This window comes from Capra hircus, chromosome 9 (genome assembly GCF_001704415.2).
Source record: "Capra hircus breed San Clemente chromosome 9, ASM170441v1, whole genome shotgun sequence".
NCBI lineage: Eukaryota > Metazoa > Chordata > Mammalia > Artiodactyla > Bovidae > Capra > Capra hircus.
Genome location: NC_030816.1, coordinates 17135025 through 17158263, shown reverse-complemented (window position 1 = coordinate 17158263; position 23239 = coordinate 17135025). Strand labels below are relative to the sequence as shown.

The following is a 23239-nucleotide window of genomic DNA, read 5'->3' as shown; positions in this document are numbered from 1 at the left end:
ATTTACCTTTTATCTGCAGAAAATAAATTTTAATTCCAAGGGAAGAAACAATACAGAAAGAAAAAAAAAATGAGAAAGTGCCTAACTTGACACAAAACCCTAGATAAATATTTGATTAAAAAGAATTCATCACCAAAAATATTTATAGACTAACTATATGGGCAAGACATAATACAAAGACTTTCAAAATCAGAACAAACAATACCTGTCATCACGCTGCATTACATTTTATGTAGTACAGATTATTTTTCAAAGCACTTTGTTTTTCTCATGGGATTCCATCTTTGGTTGATTAGAGGAAGAGCAGTAATCCTAAATCTTACATAATTTATCAGACTAGGAATAAAAGCAATCCAACCTACTCATTTGTTAATTTGGCAACTTTCATTCTTTTATTAAAATGTAGTTGCTATTATAAGTCATCCCATTCTCCTTTTTCTCTTAGGCTCATTTTTACCTCAGAACATTCATAAGTTTACTTGCATCAGGAGTTACTAATATGTTTGAGGCTTTCAATGAATAGCCATTTGAATTTCTAAGATAAAATAAAAGCAATCACTGTCAGCGGCCTGGCCATCAAAGACCTTGTGAATCACTGCTGTGCTTCTGCTGGCCCTGTTAGGGATACGACAGACATAAAGGCAATGACAAAACAACATACTTTCTACTTTGAAGATATCAGCCCCAACAAAGTAAATGTATTTCTGAGTGATTTCTTGATAAAGACGGAAATTCTACAGTAATAAGGTAGATAGGATATAGGCATGAATTAGATTGCTGTTTTTTTTATAATTCAGCCTGAATAAACTTTATAAAATAAAAAATAAAGTGAACGGAAGATGCTAGAAACGGAAGTAAGAAGAGCTTATTTCTCATTTTATTAAGTTATGTCTTATCAGTGACCAGAGTTTGCTAGCCAACTCAAGGCATTTTTATTTCTCAGTATAGAAGTACTGAATTTCCCTTCCTCCTAAAAGAAAGATGTCCCCATCCTGAACACACCAAAATGGAACACTGAGGAGCACACTCACTGATTAGTGATGTAATTAGTAACTCCTGGGAAACCTGTTTTAGCTTCAGTTCAGTTCAGTCGCTCAGTTGTGTCTGACTCTTTGCAACCCCATGAATCGCAGCACACCAGGCCTCCCTGTCCATCACCAACTCCCAGAGTCCACCCAAACTCATGTGCATTGAGTCGGTGATGCCATCCAGCCATCTCATTTTTGTCGTCCCCTTCTCCTCCTGCCCCCAATCCCTCCCAGCATCAGGGTCTTTTCCAATGAGTCAACTCTTCACATGAGGTGGCCAAACTATTGGAGTTTCAGCCTCAGCATCAGTCCTTCCAAAGAACACCCAGGATTGGTCTACTTTAGGATGGACTGGTTGGATCTCCTTGCAGTCCAAGGGACTCTCAAGAGTCTTCTCCAATACCACAGTTCAAAAGCATCAATTCTTCGGCGCTCAGCTTTCTTCACAGTCCAACTCTCACATCCATACATGACCACTGGAAAAACCATAGCCTTGACTAGACGGACCTTTGTTGACAAAGTAATGTCTCTGCTTTTGAAAATGCTATCTAGGTTGGTCGTAACTTTCCTTCCAAGGAGTAAGTGTCTTTTAATTTCATGGCTGCAGTCACCATCTGCAGTGATTCTGGAGCCCCCCAAAATAAAGTCTGACATTGGTTCCACTGTTGCCCCATCTATTTCCCATGAAGTGATGGGACCAGATGCCATGATCTTCGTTTTCTGAATGTTGAGCTTTAAGCCAACTTTTTCACTCTCCACTTTCACTTTCATCAAGAGGCTTTTTAGTTCCTCTTCACTTTCTGCCATAAGGGTGGTGTCATCTGCATATCTGAGGTGATTGATATTTCTCCCGGCAATCTTGATTCCAGCTTGTGCTTCTTCCAGCCCAGCGTTTCTCATGATGTGCTCTGCATAGAAGTTAAATAAGCAGGGTGACAATATACAGCCTTGACGTATTCCTTTTCCTATTTGGAACCAGTGTGTTGTTCCATGTCCAGTCTAACTGTTGTATCCTGACCTGCATACAGATTTCTTAAGAGGCAGGTCAGGTGGTCTGGTATTCCCATCTCTTTCAAAATTTTCCACAGTTGATTGTGATCCACACAGTCAAAGGCTTTGGCATAGTCAATAAAGCAGAAATACATGTTTTTCTGGAATTCTCTTGCTTTTTCGATGATCCAGTGGATGTTGGCAATTTGATCTCTGGTTCCTCTGCCTTTTCTAAAACCAGCTTGAACATCTTGAGGTTCACGGTTCATGTGTTGCTGAAGCCTAGCTTGGAGAATTTTGAGCATTACTTTACTAGCGTGTGAGATGAATGCAATTGTGCGCTGGTTTGAGCATTGTTTGGCATCGCCTTTCTGTGGGATTGGAATGAAAACTTACCTTTTTATTGGGTGTCTCAGTCTTTCTGTTTCATATAGGAAAGGAATTATGAGTTAATCTCTAGCAGTTCACTGACATGCTAACTGGCATTTGGTTTTAACCACTGTGCAACTCTTTTTTCCAACTCTCCTTCCCTCTTTCTTATCTTCTACACAGGAATGATCAGTTACTGTACTAACACAGTTTTTCCTACTTTTCTCAACTCTCAGATAACAGAGAGATGATAATTCAGAAGAAAAATTTTCACGTTAGTTGATTTATGATTATCGACATATGTGACATATATACATAAATAATAATTATCAGTTTTTTAAAGGCTTTTACATTTTAATATGGTGACCTTAAAAATGTGTACAAAGAAAAGTAACTAAACCAAATGGTGCCTCAAGATTCTTATTTACGAATGAAAATAAATTGTCTAATTGCTAACACTGATGCCAAGGAACTAACAAGAGGCAATTTAACAGATGAGGAAATGCTAACTGTAGCAAAGAGGATAAATCTAAAAGTTGAGAGACAAATTAGGTGAATGCCAGCATGTGCACACAACTAAAGTGATTTTTTTCCACAACAATGAAATGATATCTCAGAATACTGCACTGCAAGTGACTAAAACAACACCTATCAGAATCAGTGAATCATTACCTGCAAATTGAAAAAGCAAAATGTCAAGTATATGAACTCTTGCCTTTAAAACAGCTATTACTAGCTTAAACAGCTTAAATGCATAATTACTAGCTTAAATGCATAATTTATGTTCAACTTATTGAACAGTGTTTAACGAGGAACATTACTTTCAATTTAGTTTTGTATCTGCTAAAAATATGTCTGGCTTCATTATTCTCACAGAGGTTATAGGGACATCATCAGTATACTCCTTTAGGTACCATGGAAATTTGGACATGCTTCTGATTTCCTCTCCCATTATCTGCCGTTCTTCTATAGGTATAGGGTCAGTGAAACATCTGCAATATCAGAATGACATAAGTATGATTCATATTTGACTCAAAATGTATCTATGTAAAATCCCTTCCTGTGGTACCTCTTGGGCTATCCACTGACTGGCTAGATCATTCTCTCCTGCTTATCAGAATCACAGTAATGTCAGGACCACCATTAGTAGGAAGTATTAAATATTGCTGTAAAATTGAGAAAAATATCTTATTCAAACACTTGGGTTCTAGGCACTAACAGAAAGCAACAGAAGTTGCTGCCCAGTATGGTAGGAAAATATGAAATTAAATAAAGAGACCTGAAATTGTATTAAACTAAAATAGGACATGTGACAGAAATTGGGCCTTGTAGATTATAGGGAAGTCATTAGAGAGTTTCAGTTAGAGGAGTAAAAATAATTCAACCACATTTCAAGAGCATTACTCTTGCTGCTGTGTTAACAAACTGAACAGGTCTAAAACAGTACAGTGAGAGAAGAGAGTGAGTAGTGGATGAGAGAAAAGTGGTTTTGTTTGAGGTATGGAGAATCAAGAGCATTTGCAACAGAAATGGCTCAGCCAGTAAAGAGTCTGCCTGCAATGTGGGAGACTTGAGTTTGATCCTGGGTCAGGAAGATCCCAGGCAGAAGGAAATGACAACCCATTCCAGTATTCTTGGAAATATCCCATGGATATTTTGGAAATTCCCATGGGTGGAGGATTTTGGATATTTCCATGGATGGAAATATCCCATGGATATTCTGGAAAATCCCATGGATGGAGGATCCTGGAGGGCTACAATCCCTGAGGTTGCAAAGAGTCAGACACGACTGAGCGATTTCACTCACTCACAGATGCAGGTTATGAAGAGAAAAAGAGTCAATAAAAAGTCTTCAACTTTACTGCCTAAAGAAATGGAAGCACAAAGTTGTCATTTCTTCCCTGGTGGCTCAGAGGGTAAAGCATCTGCCTGCAGTGTGGGAGACCCAGGTTTGATCCCTGGGTTGGGAAGATCCCCTGGAGAAGGAAATGGCAACCCACTCCAGTACTCTTGCCTGGAAAATCCCACGGACAGAGGAGCCTGGTAGGCTACAGTCCATGGGGTCGCAAAGATTGGACACAAGTGAGCGATTTCACTTACTTACTTACTTACCAAAGGAATAGACTTTGAAAGAGTATCAGAAGTTTATCTCAGAGTTGTTAAATTTGATATATTTACTAACCACCCTAGCAAAGGTATCAAGTAAACAGATATGAGTACAGAGTCAACTAGAGACACAGGTTAAAGATATAATCTGTGTATACTAGACAGTATTTTAGTCATAATACTAGATGAAATCCCCAAAAGAATACATTCACTCACAAAAAAAGACAACTGAGAACTGAGGGACACTCCAAAGTTTAGAGTTTGGAGAGACCTGAAAGATCTAACAAAGATGAAGAATTTGCCAGAAATTCAAGGGGGTAGGGAGAATAATCAGATAACGTACTTTCTGAAAGCCAAATATGAAAATGTTTCAAAAAGCAGAGGCATCAAACATGTTAAGTGATAATGCTAAGTGTAACAGGATGAGTACTGAGATCTGACGCACTGATTTAACCCTGATAGAATGGCAGAGGTGAAAGCCTGATTAGCTTTCAAGAGGATTCAAGAGAACACAGAAAGAGAATAACTACAACACTGCTGCTGCTGCTAAGTCGCTTCAGTCGTGTCCGACTCTGTGCGACCCCAGAGATGGCAGCCCACCAGGCGCCCCGTCCCTGGGATTCTTCAGGCAAGAACACTGGAGTGGGTTGCCATTGCCTTCTCCAATGCATGAAAGTGAAAAGTGAAAGTGAAGTCACTCAGTCGTGTCCGACTCCGAGCGACCCCATGGACTGCAGCCTACCAGGCTCCTCCATCCATGGGATTTTCCAGGTAAGAGTACTGGAGCGGGATACCACTGCAACTACAATACTAAGATTAGACAATTCCTTGAAGGAATTTTGCAGTGGGAGGACAGAAATGGAATTGTAGAGAGAGGAAAGCAAGTTCAAGAGAAGATATTTTAAATATGGAAAAACTAATAGCATGCTGGCTGGCTTATGGAAAAGCTACAGTGGAGAGCTCTACCAAGCTCCCATCCCCTAATCCCATAATCCCATGAAAAAGCAATAAGGAAAAAGGAAGAACTGTTAGAAGCAATATCTTTGCTGAGAAAGAGGATGGAATGTATTGCACAACTGAAGAACCTGGCCTGTTTAAGTAATATTTGCAGTTTCATTCATAGTAATGCAAAACCTAAACTGGTACAGATGTAGCTGAGTCAGCCAATATGTATCAGGAGTATATGGAAGCTGATAGCTTCTATTTCCTCAGTCTGGGGGAAAAAAAAAAAAGGAAAACGGTTATCTGATAGCAAAGATTGGGAAGAGGTGAGGAAGGGTCAATTAATGAGAAGATTTGAAAATAAGTCATCTAGGAGAGTACACTGAACTGGGGACACACCGTGTGGCTGCCTGGAAGCACTATGAGCTCACTAGAGGTTAATAACCATTCTGCAAGTGATCTTCTGGGCTAGAAAGAGAAGCTATTATTACTCCCTTTTCTAAATCACTTACAAGAGTAGAACAGGGAATAAAGCTATACTCCTCTGAGCTTCTCAGGGAACTATCAATTTAATCTTATTTTCTGATTTGTCTGCCTTGGTCTTTTTCAAATAAAGCATATTTTTTATCAAACTAATTTGAAGAAACAAATTATCTAATATGGCAGGCACAAAATAAGATTGATAACGAGTCAATTTGCTGTTCAAAAGAAAAGATATATTTGTTTCTAAGTGAAACTTAGCAAAGATAGCAATGTTATTTCGAGACAAGGAAAAGGGTTGAAGGGTTGGGGCAGGGAGAATAGACCATGTCTTAACACCTCATCTTATCTCCAGGGCTCAGTGAAGTAACTGATAATCAGCACTCACAAAACATGCTGAATACAGGAATGAGTAGATGAATAAATGATGAAACCTGAAGAAAGAATGTCAGAATTCTTAAGACTGGCTAAAAGACTGAAAGTAGCATAGGAAAACATACAAGTAAAGATTGGGTTCACTGAGAGATGCAAGTCAGTGTGAAGAGTCCAAAATGATATTCTTTCAAGGGTCTCTTCTTAAAAACTACTTAATCTTAACTCCACATCTCTGAATTAGGTCAAATAGAAAAACACACAGGCAAAATTGTAAAAGATGATATTAAAAGCTTTTAAAATTCCCTTGCGTTCTCTTTCCCTAACCTCTAGATAAAGAGAAAAAAAAAATAGAATTTTTGCCTCTGTACCACTGTGAGGCACATAGTGTATGTATTGAACACTGGATAGAAATAAAAATGTTTATCAGTTGATGGCCTCTATTAATTGAGGGAAAGGTAAATGGCTTTCTGAAAGAAGAAAAATGTCTTACTTGTCAATAATAACTGTGGAATCTAACCCAGTGAAATCAATTATATATGTTATTTTTTTCCAATGCAAATTTGATGGTAATGCAAAGATCATGTTGATATCAAGAGTTAACTTCTCAAATTAATGGTTTAATATCTTCATATTTCATCTTAGGATTCGCAAGTCTAAAAACTGCTTGATTTTTTAATTGCTCTTATGATAAGGTCTAAATACCTGAACTTGAGGTACCTAGGCCTTATGATTAAACTTGGCTTACCTGTCTAAGTCTTATCTCTGGTCACGCTTGTCCTCACATATCATATCTCACACATCCTTGAACTACTTATACTTAATTCAATTTTCTCCTTTTAGTCTCACTGCTGGTTCCTGTCAAAAATGCTTTTTTAATACCCAGAAAATACCTACTTCATGTCTTACATTAAACTTAATGTTCTCTGGAAGAGCATCTGCTTTATGAACTATCCTAGCATGCTACATTTTCTACTTAGTTCTTACCACACTGTCAGTTCAGTCAGTTCAGTCGCTCAGCCGTGTCTGACTCTTTGCGACCCCATGGATTGCAGCACGCCAGGCCTCCCTGTCCATCACCATCTCCCGGAATTCACTCAAACCCATGTCCATCGAGTCGGTGATGCCATCCAGCCATTTCATCTTCTGTCGCCCCCTTCTCCTCCTGCCCCCAATCCTTCCCAGCATCAGAGTTTTCCCAATGAGTCAGCTCTTTGCATGAGGTGGCCAAAGTACTGGAGCTTCAGCTTTAGCATCATTCCTTCCAAAGAACACCCAGGACTGGTCTACTTTAGGATGGACTGGTTGGATCTCCTTGCAGTCCAAGGGACTTCAAGAGTCTTCTCCAACACCACAGTTCAAAAGCATCAATTCTTCGGCGCTCAGCTTTCTTCACAGTCCAACTCTCACATCCATATATGACTACTGGAAAAACCATAGCCTTGACTAGATGGACCTTTGTTGACAAAGTAATGTCTCTGCTTTTCAATATGCTATCTAGGTTGGTCACACTGTAATACTATACAATTGTCTAATTACTTGACTGTGTTCTCTAAAAGGTCATGAATAGCTGACATTTAAAATTTTTTTGTTTTACTACATTTATATAACATTTCTATTTCAAGTCTCGAGCACACAGGACTTACATGTGGCACAAGTATAAAAAAAAAATTAACCTGTTGAATAAAGTTTTGAGGAGGGCATGGCAACCCACTCCAGTATTCTTGCTTGGAGAATGTGCAGGGACAGAGAAGCCTGGCAGGCTACTTCTACATATCTAGAATTAATTCATCGAAAATCACTAATTCCCCTTTTAAAACAAACACAAAAGGTTCTGATAAGAATTATTCAGCATCATATAAATATTAGTTTAGTAAAGAATATGTGAAATAAGGAAAACTTACTAAGGAATAGACATAAATCTATCCACATGTACAAACTGAAAGAAAAACAGTATTAACGTCTTCAAATTACTTTATGCCTTTTTTTCAAAGTATAAAAAAAACAAGCACTAAAACATGGCACTTGATGATAAATACTTTACCTTGTTTTAGATCAGTACTTCTTGTAACACAGTCTGACAAATAGCAGTTTGGTAAAGGGTATGATGAAAACATTGGCCAAGGATATGGTTCATCACCCTAAAAAAGAAGCCAAACAGATGACTTTAGGAAGTAGTTTAATATCAAATTTTAAGACTTTTTGAAGTGACATTTAAATTGGTTCTTGTTTCACAAATTCTAGAGTTGTAATATAACTAACCAAAAGCTACCTTATAATTCAATATTCTAATGGATACTAACTAAAATGAAATACAGAAACATTAAATACTGAAGACAAATATGATAATTCTATAATAAGATTGCTCACAAAGCTATTTCTCTTGCAACGTAATCATTTCGACCTCACTATTCTTGGTGTGAAGAGTTAAAACAAGTACACTTCGTACAACAACAACAAAAAACCCTTCCAGAGAAAACCAAACTCTATGGATCCTGATGAAAAAAGAGGTACTCAATATTGCCAATGAAATTCAACAAAATTAGTCATGTGGCTCAGACGGTAAAGTGTCTGTCTACAATGCGGGAGACCTGGGTTCAATCCCTGGGTCGGGAAGATCTCCTGGAGAAGGAAATGGCAATCTACTCCAGTACTTTGCCTGGAAAATTCCATGGACAGAGGAGCCTGGTAGGCTACAGTCAATGGGGTCACAAAGAGTCGGACACGACTGAGTGACTTCACTTCACGTCACAAAACCAATACAGTATTGTAAAGTAAAATAAAGTAAAAATAAAAATTAAAATATATATATATACATTAAAAAAATTAAGTATCATGAGGGAGAAAGATTTTAAGAGTGAAAAAAATTCAAAGACACAAAAGGAAGATGACTAGTTTTTTTATAAAATAATATCCTATTCTGAAACACAAACTACCACTTGTGACATCTTGTCATGAAAAATACTATTTTCATTAGGAACTGTTTACTTGTATCCTAACTGTCATTTGAGTTGGCTACCTTGCTTCAAAATACATTTGAAAAACATTCTCCCCTCCATTTACTCCACTTACCTTCTCCAGTAACCTTGGAGGCAAAATTCTTTCCATTGGCCCACCAATAAGATTTATTCTAACAAGAACATGATTTCTCTCTACTGATAAGCTATCAATTATAAACTCCCTGAAAAATAAACATACCAATTGTTACTGCCTTAATTAAATATGATTTAATTTTAAGAGCATGTCAGTACAATGCATAAGGAAAAAAGCAATACAGTTTCTATAGAAAGGGGAGAGATAAATTCACCTTTATCTTACAGCTTTCCAACCTAAGGAGCAAAGAATTAGAGATATAATTGATATAATGAAATGAATGTTATGAAGAATATTTTCTTGACAAATGCTATATGTCAAAAAGAAATGACATGAAGACAGGCATTACTTCCAAAACAACTTTACCACATTTTTAGTCAATGTTCCCTTCAGTTCTAGTTGTTACTCAGTTGCTAAGTCATGTCTGACTTTTTGTGTCCCCACGGACTGTAGCACCCCAGGCTCCTCTGTCCTCCACTAAGTTCCAGAGCTTACTTAAATTCATGTCCATCAAGTCAGTGATGATATCTAACCATCTCATTCTCCACTGTTCCCTTCTCGTTTTGCCTTCAATCTTTCCTAGCATCAGGGTCCTTTCCAGTGAATCAGCTCTTCGCATCAGGTGGCCAAAATATTGGAGCTTCAGCTTCAGCATCAGTCTTTTCAATGAATTTTCAGGTTGATTTCCTTTAGGATTGACTGTTTTCATCTCCCTGCAGTCTGAGGGACTCTCAAAAGTCTTTTCTAGCACCACAGTTCAAAAGCATCAATTTAAAGCATCAGTTCTTTGGCAGTCAAACTTCTTTATGGTCCAACTCTCACATCTGTACATGATTGCAGAAAAAACTATAGCTTTGACTGTACAGATCTTTGCTGGCAAAGTGATGTTTTTGCTTTCTAATACACCACCTAGGATTGTCACAGCTTTCCTTCCAAGGAGCAAGTGTCTTTGAATTTCATGGCTGCAGTCATTGTTCACAGTGATTTTGGAGTCCAAGAAAAGAAAACCTATCATTGTTTTCACTTTTCCCCTTTCTTTTTGCGATGAACTGATGGGACAGGAGGCCATGATCTTAGTTTTCTGAATGCTGAGTTTCACACCAGCTTTTTCATTCTCCTCTTTCATCATCATCAAGAGGCTCTTTAGTTTCTCTTTGCTTTCTGTTGTAAGTTCTAGGCCAAGTATCCTGTTTCAAATTCTAAATGTTGCATCCTCCACACTTCCTGCAGCTGTTAATGAAGTGAAGTGAAGTCGCTCAGTCATGTCCGACTCTTTGTGACCCCATGGACTGTAGCCTACCAGGCTCCTCTGTCTATGGGATTTTCTAGGCAAGATTACTGGAGTGGGCTGTCATTTTCTTCTCCAGGGCATCTTCCCAACCCAGGGATCGAACCTGGGTCTCCTGCATTGCAGACAGGCGCTTTACCATCTGAGTCACTAGGGCAGCTGTTAATACTATCCTCTATACCAAAACTAGAGTATTCAGCAATATAGCCTGATCTATACTATTTTTCCAAGGCCTAGCAAGGGTGGAGCAACACTTTTTTTTAAATTACGGACACAAAAATAATGCCAGCTATTGAATGTGTATCCAGCATATGTCAAACAATTCAAGGTAATGTCAAGTATGACATTTTAGTAGAAAGAAGTTTTGAAGATATTACCATAACATTGTTTCATAATAATCAGAATTTATGACTGTGAACTAACATAATTAAGAAAAGGAAGTAAAAATTGCCTCTATAAGAGACACAAATATCAGACATTTTGTTTAGTGGGTCATCTTTCTCATGCAGTCTGAATTTAAAGGTGACACAACTTAATAAAGTCAGTATTTAACTAAAACATAAAAAACTAAACAGAAACTTAGAAAGTAGTACTCTGAAAGCCATTTCCAAAAACGTCATTCACAATCTTTTTAACTGACATTTATGCTTTAATTGCTTTTTACTCTTATTTAAATCTACTGAATTCAAATAATGGAAAACATGAAATAAACTGTACCAAAATTACTGTCTTAACAGAATATCTGTAAAGAAAGCTATTATTCTGTCTTAGTAATTTTTTTTTTTACCTGTGACTTTCAGAGGTTTCTAGGGTATTTTCTTCTTGAGCATTTAGTAACATTTCAGATACTTGATACTGAGCCTCCAATAGAAGAAGAGTGTCTAGATCACAGCATACCACACTTAACAACCTATATAAAAAGGAACAATAAAAATAGATATTCTAAAATACATCCTAAAACTTTAGAGAGTCTCTTGGTGTCTCAAACACCTATACATGGAAACACAAATTTTGTAAGTAAAATTAGGCAGTTATTTCACATATATTTTAAATAACTGACTTCAAAAGATTTTCTTATTGAAATACTATTTAAGGACCATGGGTAATTTCTAATCTATGTTAAAAATTGATTTAAATCTAGGAATCCTCTCAACTAATAATTTAAAAATAAAAGGGTCTTCCCTGGTGGCTCAACAGTAAAGAATTCACCCTGCCAATGAGAAAGACATGACTCAATTCCTAACCTGGGAAGATTTCACATGCCGTGGAGCAACTAAGCCCATACTCCACAACTACAGAGCCTGTGGGCTACAACTACTGAAGCCCACTCCCTCTAGAGCCCGTGCTCCACAGCAAGAGACGCCACCACAAGGAGACGCCCATGCACAGCAACTAGAGAGCACCCTCACCTGCTGCGACTAGAGAAAAGCCCAGGCAGCAACCAAGACCAGCACAGCCATAAATAAATGAAACTATTAAAAAAGACAGCGCTCTCAAAAAAATAGGGAACATTAGCAAACCTGTAAGAACTACAGATTGCCATCACTTTACACCAAAGTAAATATAGAAGGAATGACAGAATTTTTTCGCTATCAATACAGGAAATGTTCACCAGGTGACATGTCAATGGCTAACTTTATAACGGTCAGATAGAGCTGAAAACACCTAAACACACTGATCTATCTTAACATCACTGAACACAGAAATCACATGGCCCCTATTGTGATGCAAGAGGATGTACAGTGCGCCGTCTATGAAATATTCTTGCCAAGAAAGCTGAACCTGGAACTAACCAATCCAAGATATCGCATTATCAGTTTACAGGAAACATAAGGCTCAGAGAGATATGGTAAAAAGACACCCAAGGGAGAAAGAGTCAACCCAAAGCTAGAATTTGGAGACTTCTGCACATTATGTATTTCTTCAGGAAAAAAAGAAAAGAAAAAGAAGGTTCACTTTAAAAAGAGGGGGTAAAAGAAGTTATAAATTAAAAAGAAAAATAAAAGAAATCTGAAGATTCTGTCTTGACTCATGATTCAACCAAAAACTGTAAAAGTGTATTTTTGAGTAACACAGGAATCATCTCCAAGGTATGTTAAGTAAAAAAGCAGAGGCACAAAATGTGTACAGTGATAGCATTTGAACAAAAATTGAGAAACATTTAATATACATGTAAATACATATTTGTTTTTACATAGAATTTCTCTCCAAGAACAGAATGAAACTGGCAATAACTGTTAGATGGGGCGGGGGTGTAATCTGACAGACTAAGGGAAAATATTTCTCACAGTACATCTTTTATAGTTTTTCAATTTTGGTGCAATCACATGCTTTACCTATTCGATAGCATCTGCAGAAAAATATCTGATGGACGCATTTAAGAACGATTCAATATCACTCCCCAGAACTTAGTGAAAATGACCAAATGCATATAAAACTAAGAGAAAATCTACTATCATCAATTTAGATAATGTTTCATATTTAGTTTATAAAAAAATATTTGTGCTAGATAAACAAAAAAAACTACTTAGACTTCTAGTTTAAAGATGGTAGTATAAATTGGTATTTCCCTTCTCTAAGTCTAAAAATAACCTCAAGAATTGAGAAGGAAAGAAAAGATTATAAAAATATTTAGCTACAAAATGAGCTGAAGGACAGTCAAGGGCACTCAAACTTGGGCAAAGATGACTGTGGGAGGAAAGAAACTAAGAAAGGACATCATGGCTGCCAATGAAAAATAAAAAGGTTAATTTCCCCCCCAAATTCATAAAAACATTAAAAAAAATGAGTATACTCAGATGAAAAACCTAATCCTCTGTTTGCAACAATGGAAACAGAATTCATGAGACAGAAGCAGGAAAATCTCTGGTCGTTTTATGGTTCCTATAATAAAACAAACAGGTAGAAGGTGGAGTCACAGACAAATCAATTATTAGTTACTGGTTATAGGTTATAGAGACAATTATTAATAGTTAAAACTGATTACCCTCCATATTGAGATTAGCAGGGACATACACATACACAAATCCCAAAACTGAGGCCCACAAGAAGGGTTCAACTAATTGGGAATATGACCGTAATTTCTCTTCAACACAAGCTTCCAATAATAGCTGATGAAAAAACTCACATCCCTCCAAAAAGAAATACCACAGGATGCATCCAAAGGTGCTCCAAGAAAAAGGACGAAATAACAGGATGAGCAGATGGCAAACACAAACACACACATACATATACACACAGAGAGCTGTCATTATAACTTGAAAACTATGACCAAATAATTGTCTGTAATTTTTAAGTTAAATAAAATGTATCAGATCAACAGGCTGTATAACTTACAGAATATTATACATCAATTATCTCTTTATTTAAAATGTTTAATGTAAAGCAATAGTGTCCAACAAGTTCTTTGCACAAAGTAGAGCTGTATAAGCACAGGGAAGAAGCAGCAGAACAACCAGAAAAAATAAAACATGAACTGGCAGAGCTAAGGAAAGAAGCAGAAGAAATGACAGTGTCATAGGAATTAAAGCACAACTACAAATAGCAAAAAAGGACAGATGCTGCTAAAAGCAGAATAAATGCTATAGGGAACAGAAAAGTACGAAAAATATAATGAAAACAAAGAGTTTAAATTATTGTTTGAAGAGAAAACCGAAATAACCAAACAGGACACACCTTTAGAGATACTAGTCAAATTCTTTCCAAGAAAAAATCACCACAAATCTAAGTATATAAAGTGACAGCATGTCCATAAGTAAACTGAAATCAGAAGAGTCAACACTGAGACAGAGCCTAGTAAAGCTATTACATTTAGAGAAAGACCATTGGGGTATCCAGGAAGAGTCACTAAGAGAGGTGGGGCTGGGGGCAGGGAATCAAGCTGTTCTCAGACATATCCATAGCAACATTCAACACCAGCAGGACAATGAAACCACACTGGGAGAAGGTCTAAAATCAGATATTAACACACATTATAAAACTGTGATCATTTTTAACCTGTAGTAATGACATGAATAAACAAAAGAAAATACAAACAGATGCAAATATATAGAGGAATTTAAAATATGTCAGGGGCAGATAGAATTTCCTGATAGACTGAATATTTGGAACAAAAATAAGAAAAATACTAAGGATAACTCTAGATGTATTGTTAGAAAAAGAAGAATCAAGTTGTGGGAAACTAAGTAATAAGGCTTTAAGCTATAAAGATTTAGGGTGCATCTATTAACCTTTCTACTTTCTTCAGGCTATTAAATCAGTGAACGGGTAGTGAAAACAACCTCAGCATGCTCTAGTTTATGATTTAAAAGGAGGAGTCCATAGAATCTAGATGAACAATAAGATGATCCAAGGTGAGTTAGAGTATCTGTGAAAGCAAATGCATGCCTGGACTGAATTCTCATCAGAGAATGAGTAAATAGAAACTTTCAGAGAAGGAAACGGCAACCCACTCCAGTGTTCTTGCCTGGAGAATCCCAGGGACAGGGGAGCCTGGTGGGCTGCCGTCTATGGGGTCGCACAGAGTCAGACATGACTGAAGCGACTTAGCAGCAGCAGCAGCAGCAGCAGCAGCAACAAATAGAAATTTTCACAAATGAGGTAAGACTTTTAAAATCTTACTTTTAAAATCAAATACTAGGAATAATGGAGAGTTTCACAAATTTGATCCAGCAATAAATTAAAAGAACAGCATACGGTGATCAAATACAGTTCATTCCAGGAAGAAAAGGCTAGCTTAATGTTAAAACATCTCCTGAGGTAATTCATGGCATCCATATGTAATAGAAAATAATCAAATAATCATCTGACCAGATGCCTAAAAGCGCCTTGATTTAAGATTCAACATTCACAGTCTACTCCATATTTTCCAAAAAATGTTAATTAAATTTAAAAAAAAGGTTATTTCTTTAAGGAGACAAATTCATTTCAATGCAAGAGCTGAAAGTATAAAGGGGAAAAGCATTCCCACTGAGGTAAGGAGAAAAGCAAAACTGTCCATTATTTAGCATTGTTTTAGAAGTTTAAGCCAATGCAAAAAAGATGAGAAAAAGAATGTTACCTGAAAAGAAATAATGCTGTTCATTATCAGAAGATGATAAAACTGTTTATTTGGAGACTACTCATCCTCATGATATAAAATTCAATTTACTTAATTTTAAGAAATACTGGCTAAATACCTACTAAGTGCCTACTACTGCTTTAAGTGCTGAAGATACCTTAACAAACACAAATAGACAAAAATCCCAGTCCTTACGGAATGCCAAAATACTAGAAGAGGGGAACAAGGAACAAAATGCAAACTTAAAACACAGCACGGATACAACTAAAACAGGGAAATGAGTAAGGAGTTGTAACAAGAGAGCAGCAGGGACGGATCACTGTACCCAATTTAAAATAAGGCAGTTAGGACAAGGTGACACTGGGTAAAGACCTAAAAGAAATAAAGAAACAACCCATGGAGCTATCTGAGGAAAAACTGCTCTAAGACAGCAAATAGCTTGAGCTAGCGACTAAAGGTGAGAGCACACCTGCCTGTTTGAAGAACAGGAAAGGAGTCAGTGTGGCGCTAGAGGTAAAGAATCGGCCTGCCAAAGCAGGAGATGCACGAGACGCGAGTTCAAGCCCTGGGTTGCGAAGATCCCCTGGAGTAGGAAGTGGCTCCCCACTCCAGGGGTTCTTTCCTGGAAAATTCCATGGGCAAAGGAGCCTGGCCGGCTACAGCCCATGGGCCACAAAGAGTCGGAAATGACTGAGCAACTGAGCACAAGGAAGCCAATGTAGCTGAAGTGGAAAAAGCAAAGGAGAAGTATTCGGAGATGAGGTTAGAGTAAAATTAGGGGTCAAGATCATACAGGACTCTCAGGTCACTGTAGGAAGTCTGTACCTTACTTTGGTGACACATAAATTCCACTGAAGTCTTGCCTTATCCTGATAATATGAGGAACTTGGTAAGTACAGAACTGAGATTACTTGATTTGCATTTTACTGGGATCACTCTGACTGCTGCGTACAGAACAGGCCAAAATTAGGCAGGGACAGAAGCAGAGGTACCAGTGTAGAAAAAGATACAGTGATAATTTAGATAAGGCACTAGCTTAAAACAGGGTATTGTCACAGAAGATCTATTTATTAGAAAAAAAATGGCTCTGTGGCAGGTAGACATTTAAGGTAGTCCTCATGATCCCACCCTCCTGGTACCTATGTCTTTGTGTGATTTTCTTCTCTAAAATGTATGCAGGATCTGTGTCTCGCTTCTAGTCAGAGTAGTTAAAGGTGATTGGACAGATGGAATTACCTGAACGTGATTACATAAGACTATGTCATTCTTATCCTGATAATATGAGGAACTTGGTAAGTACAGAACTGAGATTACTTATGCCATTCTTATCCCCAATCAGTAACGCTGAAGAAGCTGAAATTAAACGGTTCTATGAAGACCTACAAGACCTTTTAGAACTAACACCCCAAAAAGATGTCCTTTTCATTATAGGGGACTGGAATGCAAAAGTAGGAAGTCAAAACACCTGGAGTAACAGGCAAATTTGGCCTGGGAATACAGAATGAAGCAGGGCAAAGACTAATAGAGTTTTGCCAAGAAAATGCACTGGTCATAGCAAACACCCTCTTCCAACAACACAAGAGAAGGCTCTACACATGGACATCACCAGATGGTCAACACCGAAATCAGATTGATTATATTCTCTGCAGCAAAAGATGGAGAAGCTCTATACAGTCAGCAAACACAAGACCAGGAGCTGACTGTGGGTCAGATCATGAACTCCTTATTACCAAATTCAGACTGAAATTGAAGAAAACAGGGAAAACCACTAGACCATCCAGGTATGACCTAAATCAAATCCCTTATGATTATACAGTGGAAGTCAGAAATAGATTTAAGGGCCTAGATCTGATAGATAGAGCGCCTGATGAACTATGGAATGAAGTCTGTGACATTGTGCAGGAGACAGGGATCAAGACCATTCCCATGGAAAAGAAATGCAAAAAAGCAAAATGGCTGTCTGGGGAAGCCTTACAAATAGCTGTGAAAAGAAGAGAAGCAAAAAGCCAAGGAGAAAAGGAAAGATATAAGCATCTGAATGCAGAGTTCCAAAGAATAGCAAGAAGATATAAGAAAGCCTTCTTCAATGCAAAGAAATAGAGGAAAAGAATAGAATGGGAAAGACTAGATATCTCTTCAAGAAAATTAGAGATACCAGGGGAATATTTCATGCAAAGATGGGCTCGATAAAGGACAGAAATGGTATGGACCTAACAGAAGCAGAAGATATTAAGAAGAGATGGCAAGAATACACAGAAGAACTGTACAAAAAGGATCTTCACGACCCAGATAATCACGATGGTGTAATCACTCATCTAGAGCCAGACATCCTGGAATGTGAAGTCAAGTGGGCCTTAGAAAGCACCACTATGAAAAAAGCTAGTGGAGGTGATGGAATTCCAGTTGAGTTATTTCAAATCCTGAAAGATGATGCTGTGAAAGTGCTGCACTCAATATGCCAGCACATTTGGAAAACTCAGCAGAGGCCACAGGACTGGAAAAGGTCAGTTTTCATTCCAATCCCAAAGAAAGGCAATGCCAAACAATGCTCAAACTACCGCACAACTGCACTCATCTCACATGCTAGTAAAGTAATGCTCAAAATTCTCCAAGGCAGGCTTCAGCAATACGTGAACTTTGTGAACTTCCAGATGTTCAAGGTGGTTTTAGAAAAGGCAGAGGAACCAGAGATCAAATTGCCAACATCTGCTGGATCATGGAAAAAGCAAGAGAGTTTCAGAAGAACATCTATTTCTGCTTTATTGACTATGCCAAAGCCTTTGACTGTGTGGATCACAACAAACTGTGGAAAATTCTGAAAGAGATGGGAATACCAGACCACCTAACCTGCCTCTTGAGAAATCTGTATGCAGGTCAGGAAGCAACAGTTAGAACTAGACATGGAACAACAGACTGGTTCCAAATAGGAAAAGGAATATGTCAAGGCTGTATATTGTCACCCTGCTTATTTAACTTCTATGCAGAGTACATCATGAGAAACGCTGGACTGGAAGAAACAAGCTGGAATCAAGATTGCCAGGAGAAATATCAATCACCTCATATATGCAGATGACACCACCCTTATGGCAGAAAGTGAAGAGGAACTAAAGAGCCTCTTGATGAAAGTGAAAGAGGAGAGCGAAAAAGTTGCCTTAAAGCTCAACATTCAGAAAACTAAGATCATGGCATCCGGTCCCATCACTTCATGGGAAATAGATGGGGAAACAGGGGAAACAGTGTCAGACTTTATTTTGGGGGGCTCCAAAATCACTGCAGATGGTGACTGCAGCCGTGAAATTAAAAGACGCTTACTCCTTGGAAGAAAAGTTATGATCAACCTAGATAGCATATTCAAAAGCAGAGACATCACTTTGCCGACTAAGGTCCGTCTAGTCAAGGCTATGGTTTTTCCTGTGGTCATGTATGGATGTGAGAGTTGGACTGTGAAGAAGGCTGAGTGCCAAAGAATCGATGCTTTTGAACTGTGGTGTTGGAGAAGACTCTTGAGAGTCCCTTGGACTGCAAGGAGATCCAACATGTCCTTTCTAAAGGAGATCAACCCAGAGATTTCTTTGGAAGGAATGATGCTAAAGCTGAAACTCCAGTACTTTGGCCGCCTCATGCGAAGAGCTGACTCACCGGAGAAGACTTTGATGCCGGGAGGGATTGGGGGCAGGAGGAGAAGGGGACGACAGAGGATGAGATGGCTGGATGGCATCACTGACTCAATGGATGCAAGTCTGAGTGAACTCCGGGAGTTGGTGATGGACAGGGAGGCCTGGTGTGCTGCGATTCATGAGGTCGAAAGAGTCAGACACGACTGAGCGACTGAACTGAACTGATGCTATTCTTGGTGGAGTGTCTCTTTCTTCTGTTGGCTTTAAAGAAGCAAGCAGCTATGCTGGGGAAAACCAAGTGACAAGGAAGAACTGATGGCACACTTACACTGGCAAGCTGCAAGGGCTTCTGGCCTCTGAGCAGCAAGAAAACTAGACCCTCTGTGCTAAAATCATGGAACTACATTCTGTCAACAATCTATGAGTTTAGAAACAGACCGTTTCCTACTTGAGCTTCAAATGAGATCAGAGCCCCATCTGACACCTTGTTTGCAGCCTTATGAGACTGTGCAAAAGGACCAAGCTAGGGTGTACCTTGACAGAAACTGAGATAAATGTGTGTTATTTTAAGCTACAAAGCTTCTGGTTAGAGTTCAACAAAACGCCTCCACTAACAAGCTAAAAGCATTTAAAACAGAATAATTAAATGAATTAATAATTTGTACATCTATACAATCTCAGACGTTTATCAGATGCTTGGGCTTTCCTGGTCGCTCAGCTGGTAAAGAATTCTGCCTGCAATGAGGGAGACCTGGGTACTATCCTTGGGTTGGGAAGATCCCCTGGAGAAGGGAAAGGCTACCCACTCCAGTATTCTGGCCTGGAGAATTCCATACACTGTATAGGTCCATGGGGTTTCAAAGAGTCAGACATGACTGAGCGACTCTCACTACCAGTTCTAGATTTATGTGACATATTTAGTCTCACAGTAATTCTGAGGAAGGTATAGTTACTGTCTCCATTTCACATATGAGGAAATGGAAGCATTGAGAGTTACAAATCTTGTCTAAAATCATTCTGGCAATGTTGTTCCACAGTCCATGCTCTTAAAGGACTGGGAGATACTGCCAAGCACTGTAGTATATACCAAGGAACATAAGGCTACAGATATTAACAAAATACATATAAGACCTATGGAAAAAACCCAATGTTCTAATGAGGGTAATTAAAGAACACTTAAATGGAGATATATGCCATGTTTACAGATTGGAAACTCATTATAAAGATGCCAGTTCACTCACTATTGAGCTAAAGATTCAATCCAATGATAATTAAAATCCCAATGGGTTGATTTGTGTGACAAGGTGATATTAAACTTTACATGGGAAGAAAAGGACTAAAAGTAGCCAAGATGTTTGAAAAACAACAACGTAGAAGGAATCATCCTATAATTACTGTAACATATTATAAAGCTATAGTAATTAAAAATGCAATATTTGCACAAAGATGAACAAAAATCTAACTGAATAGAATAGGAAGTTCAGAAATCTCTTTAAATATTTAGATATCGTTTCTGTAACACAAAAGAATTATGTATATGTAGGTACACAGAGATATGTATCTATATGTTCCATGTGGAGCAAGTTGTTTATGACAGCTAAAACTAAAGAACTGTAAATACCCCAAAAGTCTGGTAGTAGCATAATATAGAAACAAAATACAGTCTACACCTGCTAATGGCATATTATATAGCAACGAGCACTGACCTTAGAAATATAATGCTACAAATAAGACGTCAGATGTGACAGGATATAGTCTATGCTAAAACTAAAATAAAGAACAAAAAGCAACAAAATTAAAATGTATTCTTTGGAAATACAAAAATAAGGAGTAAAAAATAAAAATAAGTCAAAGTAGTAAATAGCATAAAAGTCAGAATAATGTTTACCCATTAGCAAGAAGGGAGGCAGTCATGATCAACAAATGCATAGTACTAGTTAAGTTTTCTTTATTTAGTCGACTGGGATTTTATGTAGACATTTAATTTACAATACCTTGTTAAGCTCATGTTTTATGTAGTATTTGTATTTTTAATATTTCATTTAAAAACATGTTATGCTAGAGTGGATAATGTAAAAAAGTATAGCATTTTATTCATATGAAGTATAAACATATATGTAATACGAACAAATTTAAAATATCAATAAAAGAATGTATACTTTAACAATCATGCATAAAGCCTTGACAACAAGTGCCATTTAATACTCAATCATGTAATCATCTAATAAACAGATCTTAATGGGTTCATTAATTACATCAGCATATCTGTATAAGCTAGCAGCTACAGTAAATATGGAAGAAAAAGTCACTTGAGTAAGACCATCTTTTTAGGCTAACCATGACATTAAAGCTAGGTTTACAAAGTGAATTGGAGTGGGCAAATTTTATATCCATTAATTTTTAAAAAGTGATCAGAAAAACATGTCTCAAAACTTACATATTATGAGGCTTGCAAATAACAAACCGTGCAGCTTAATTTTTGTTGACTCCAGCCCTTATTTCCCAAAGTTAAGAAGAAAAATGCTACTTATTTCATACATAAAGTTGGTTCTATCAAGAAGTATTTCAAAGAAAATCAACAATTATCCAAGATGAATCCACATTCAAGAGTAAACTAGATAAATGTTTTAATGGTATATTTTCAATTTTTTATAAACAGATAAAGTATAATAACAAAGTTAATGTAAAGATATCAACAGTTTCACAGAAGAAATTTCAGAAGTGTCCACGTATATGTATGTGTCTCTCTCAGAATACAGTTAGAAGTAGATCGATTCTACCTACTCCAGACACAAACTCCCTTAGGTTGTTACTTAGGCATTATAGGTTACTTTTATCAAAATAAGAGAAGTTTCTGTACACCAACAGACAGACAGTAATCACAGACCTTAGCTGTTCATTCTCTATTTCCTACAGTTCTAAACAATGTGCAAATATCACCCACATTATTATAGTCTTGCAGTTCCCAGGAACCCAAACAGTCTAGTATCCCAGGGATATGGTGTTGCTGGTTGAAGGCAGTGAGACGTAAGAGTTTGTTTGCCTACAGCAAAGCTTTTGGAGGCGTAACACAATTATTTAAAGTAGGGAAGGATTCAGCCCTTGCAGTAATTCCATGAAAGCATTTGTACAGCTGTGGGGATAATCAAATCTATTGCCTTGTTTGAGTCAGGTTTATTGATGATATCTAATAACATCTTTCTCATCTTACCTCAGGCACTGAAGACTAAGCCCCTATCTCTATTAGACACTTTATACAGCATTGCTCAGAGGGCATGCTTCCTGCCTTTGTGTATCTGTTCATTATAAGTAACAAAAGGCATAATCAAGATGAACACAAGTGAATTAACAAAATCTCTCACTGGTAAGTAAAAGTCACTTGGTAGTGTCCGACTCTTTGTGATCTCATGGACTATAGAGCCCATGGAATTCTCCAGGCTACAATACTGGAGTGAGTAGCCTTTCCCTTTTCCAGGGGATCTTCCCAACCCAGGGATCGAACCCAGGTCTCCACCATTGCAGGCAGATTCTTTACCAGCGGAGCCACAAGGGAAGCCCTCTCAGTGGTAAGATACTGCTGCTGCTGCTGCTGCTAAGTCACTTCAGTCGTGTCCGACCCTGTGCGACCCCAGAGATGGCAGCCCACCAGGCTCTGCCATCCCTGGGATTCTACAGGCAAGAACACTGGAGTGGGTAAGATACTGCTAATACGGCTAATGTGAAAAGCAAGAGCAGCTTGCTTTCATTGAACATGGAGAGTAACACATCCTTCATTTTATCAAAATTTAGTCCTATCATCCCTCAAATTATCATGAAAAACTACTCTACTGATGATACGTTGTGAAAAGGACAGCTTGTCTTCTACATGTTCTAGCTAAGAGTAGGTGTGCCAGAG

At 37.8% G+C, this 23239-nt stretch overlaps 1 protein-coding gene across 2 annotated transcripts in view; it reads right to left on the bottom strand.

The window, feature by feature from the left end:
* TBC1D32 (TBC1 domain family member 32) overlaps positions 1–23239 on the bottom strand; it is a 193378-nt gene that overhangs the window by 66029 nt on the left and 104110 nt on the right. For both annotated transcript variants that reach the window (XM_018053005.1, XM_018053006.1), the window contains 3 exons: positions 11456–11578; positions 9360–9468; positions 8332–8428 (listed from right to left, as the gene is read on the bottom strand). In XM_018053005.1, the coding sequence (XP_017908494.1) occupies positions 8332–8428; positions 9360–9468; positions 11456–11578 (329 nt within the window). The remainder of the gene's footprint in view (positions 1–8331; positions 8429–9359; positions 9469–11455; positions 11579–23239) is intronic.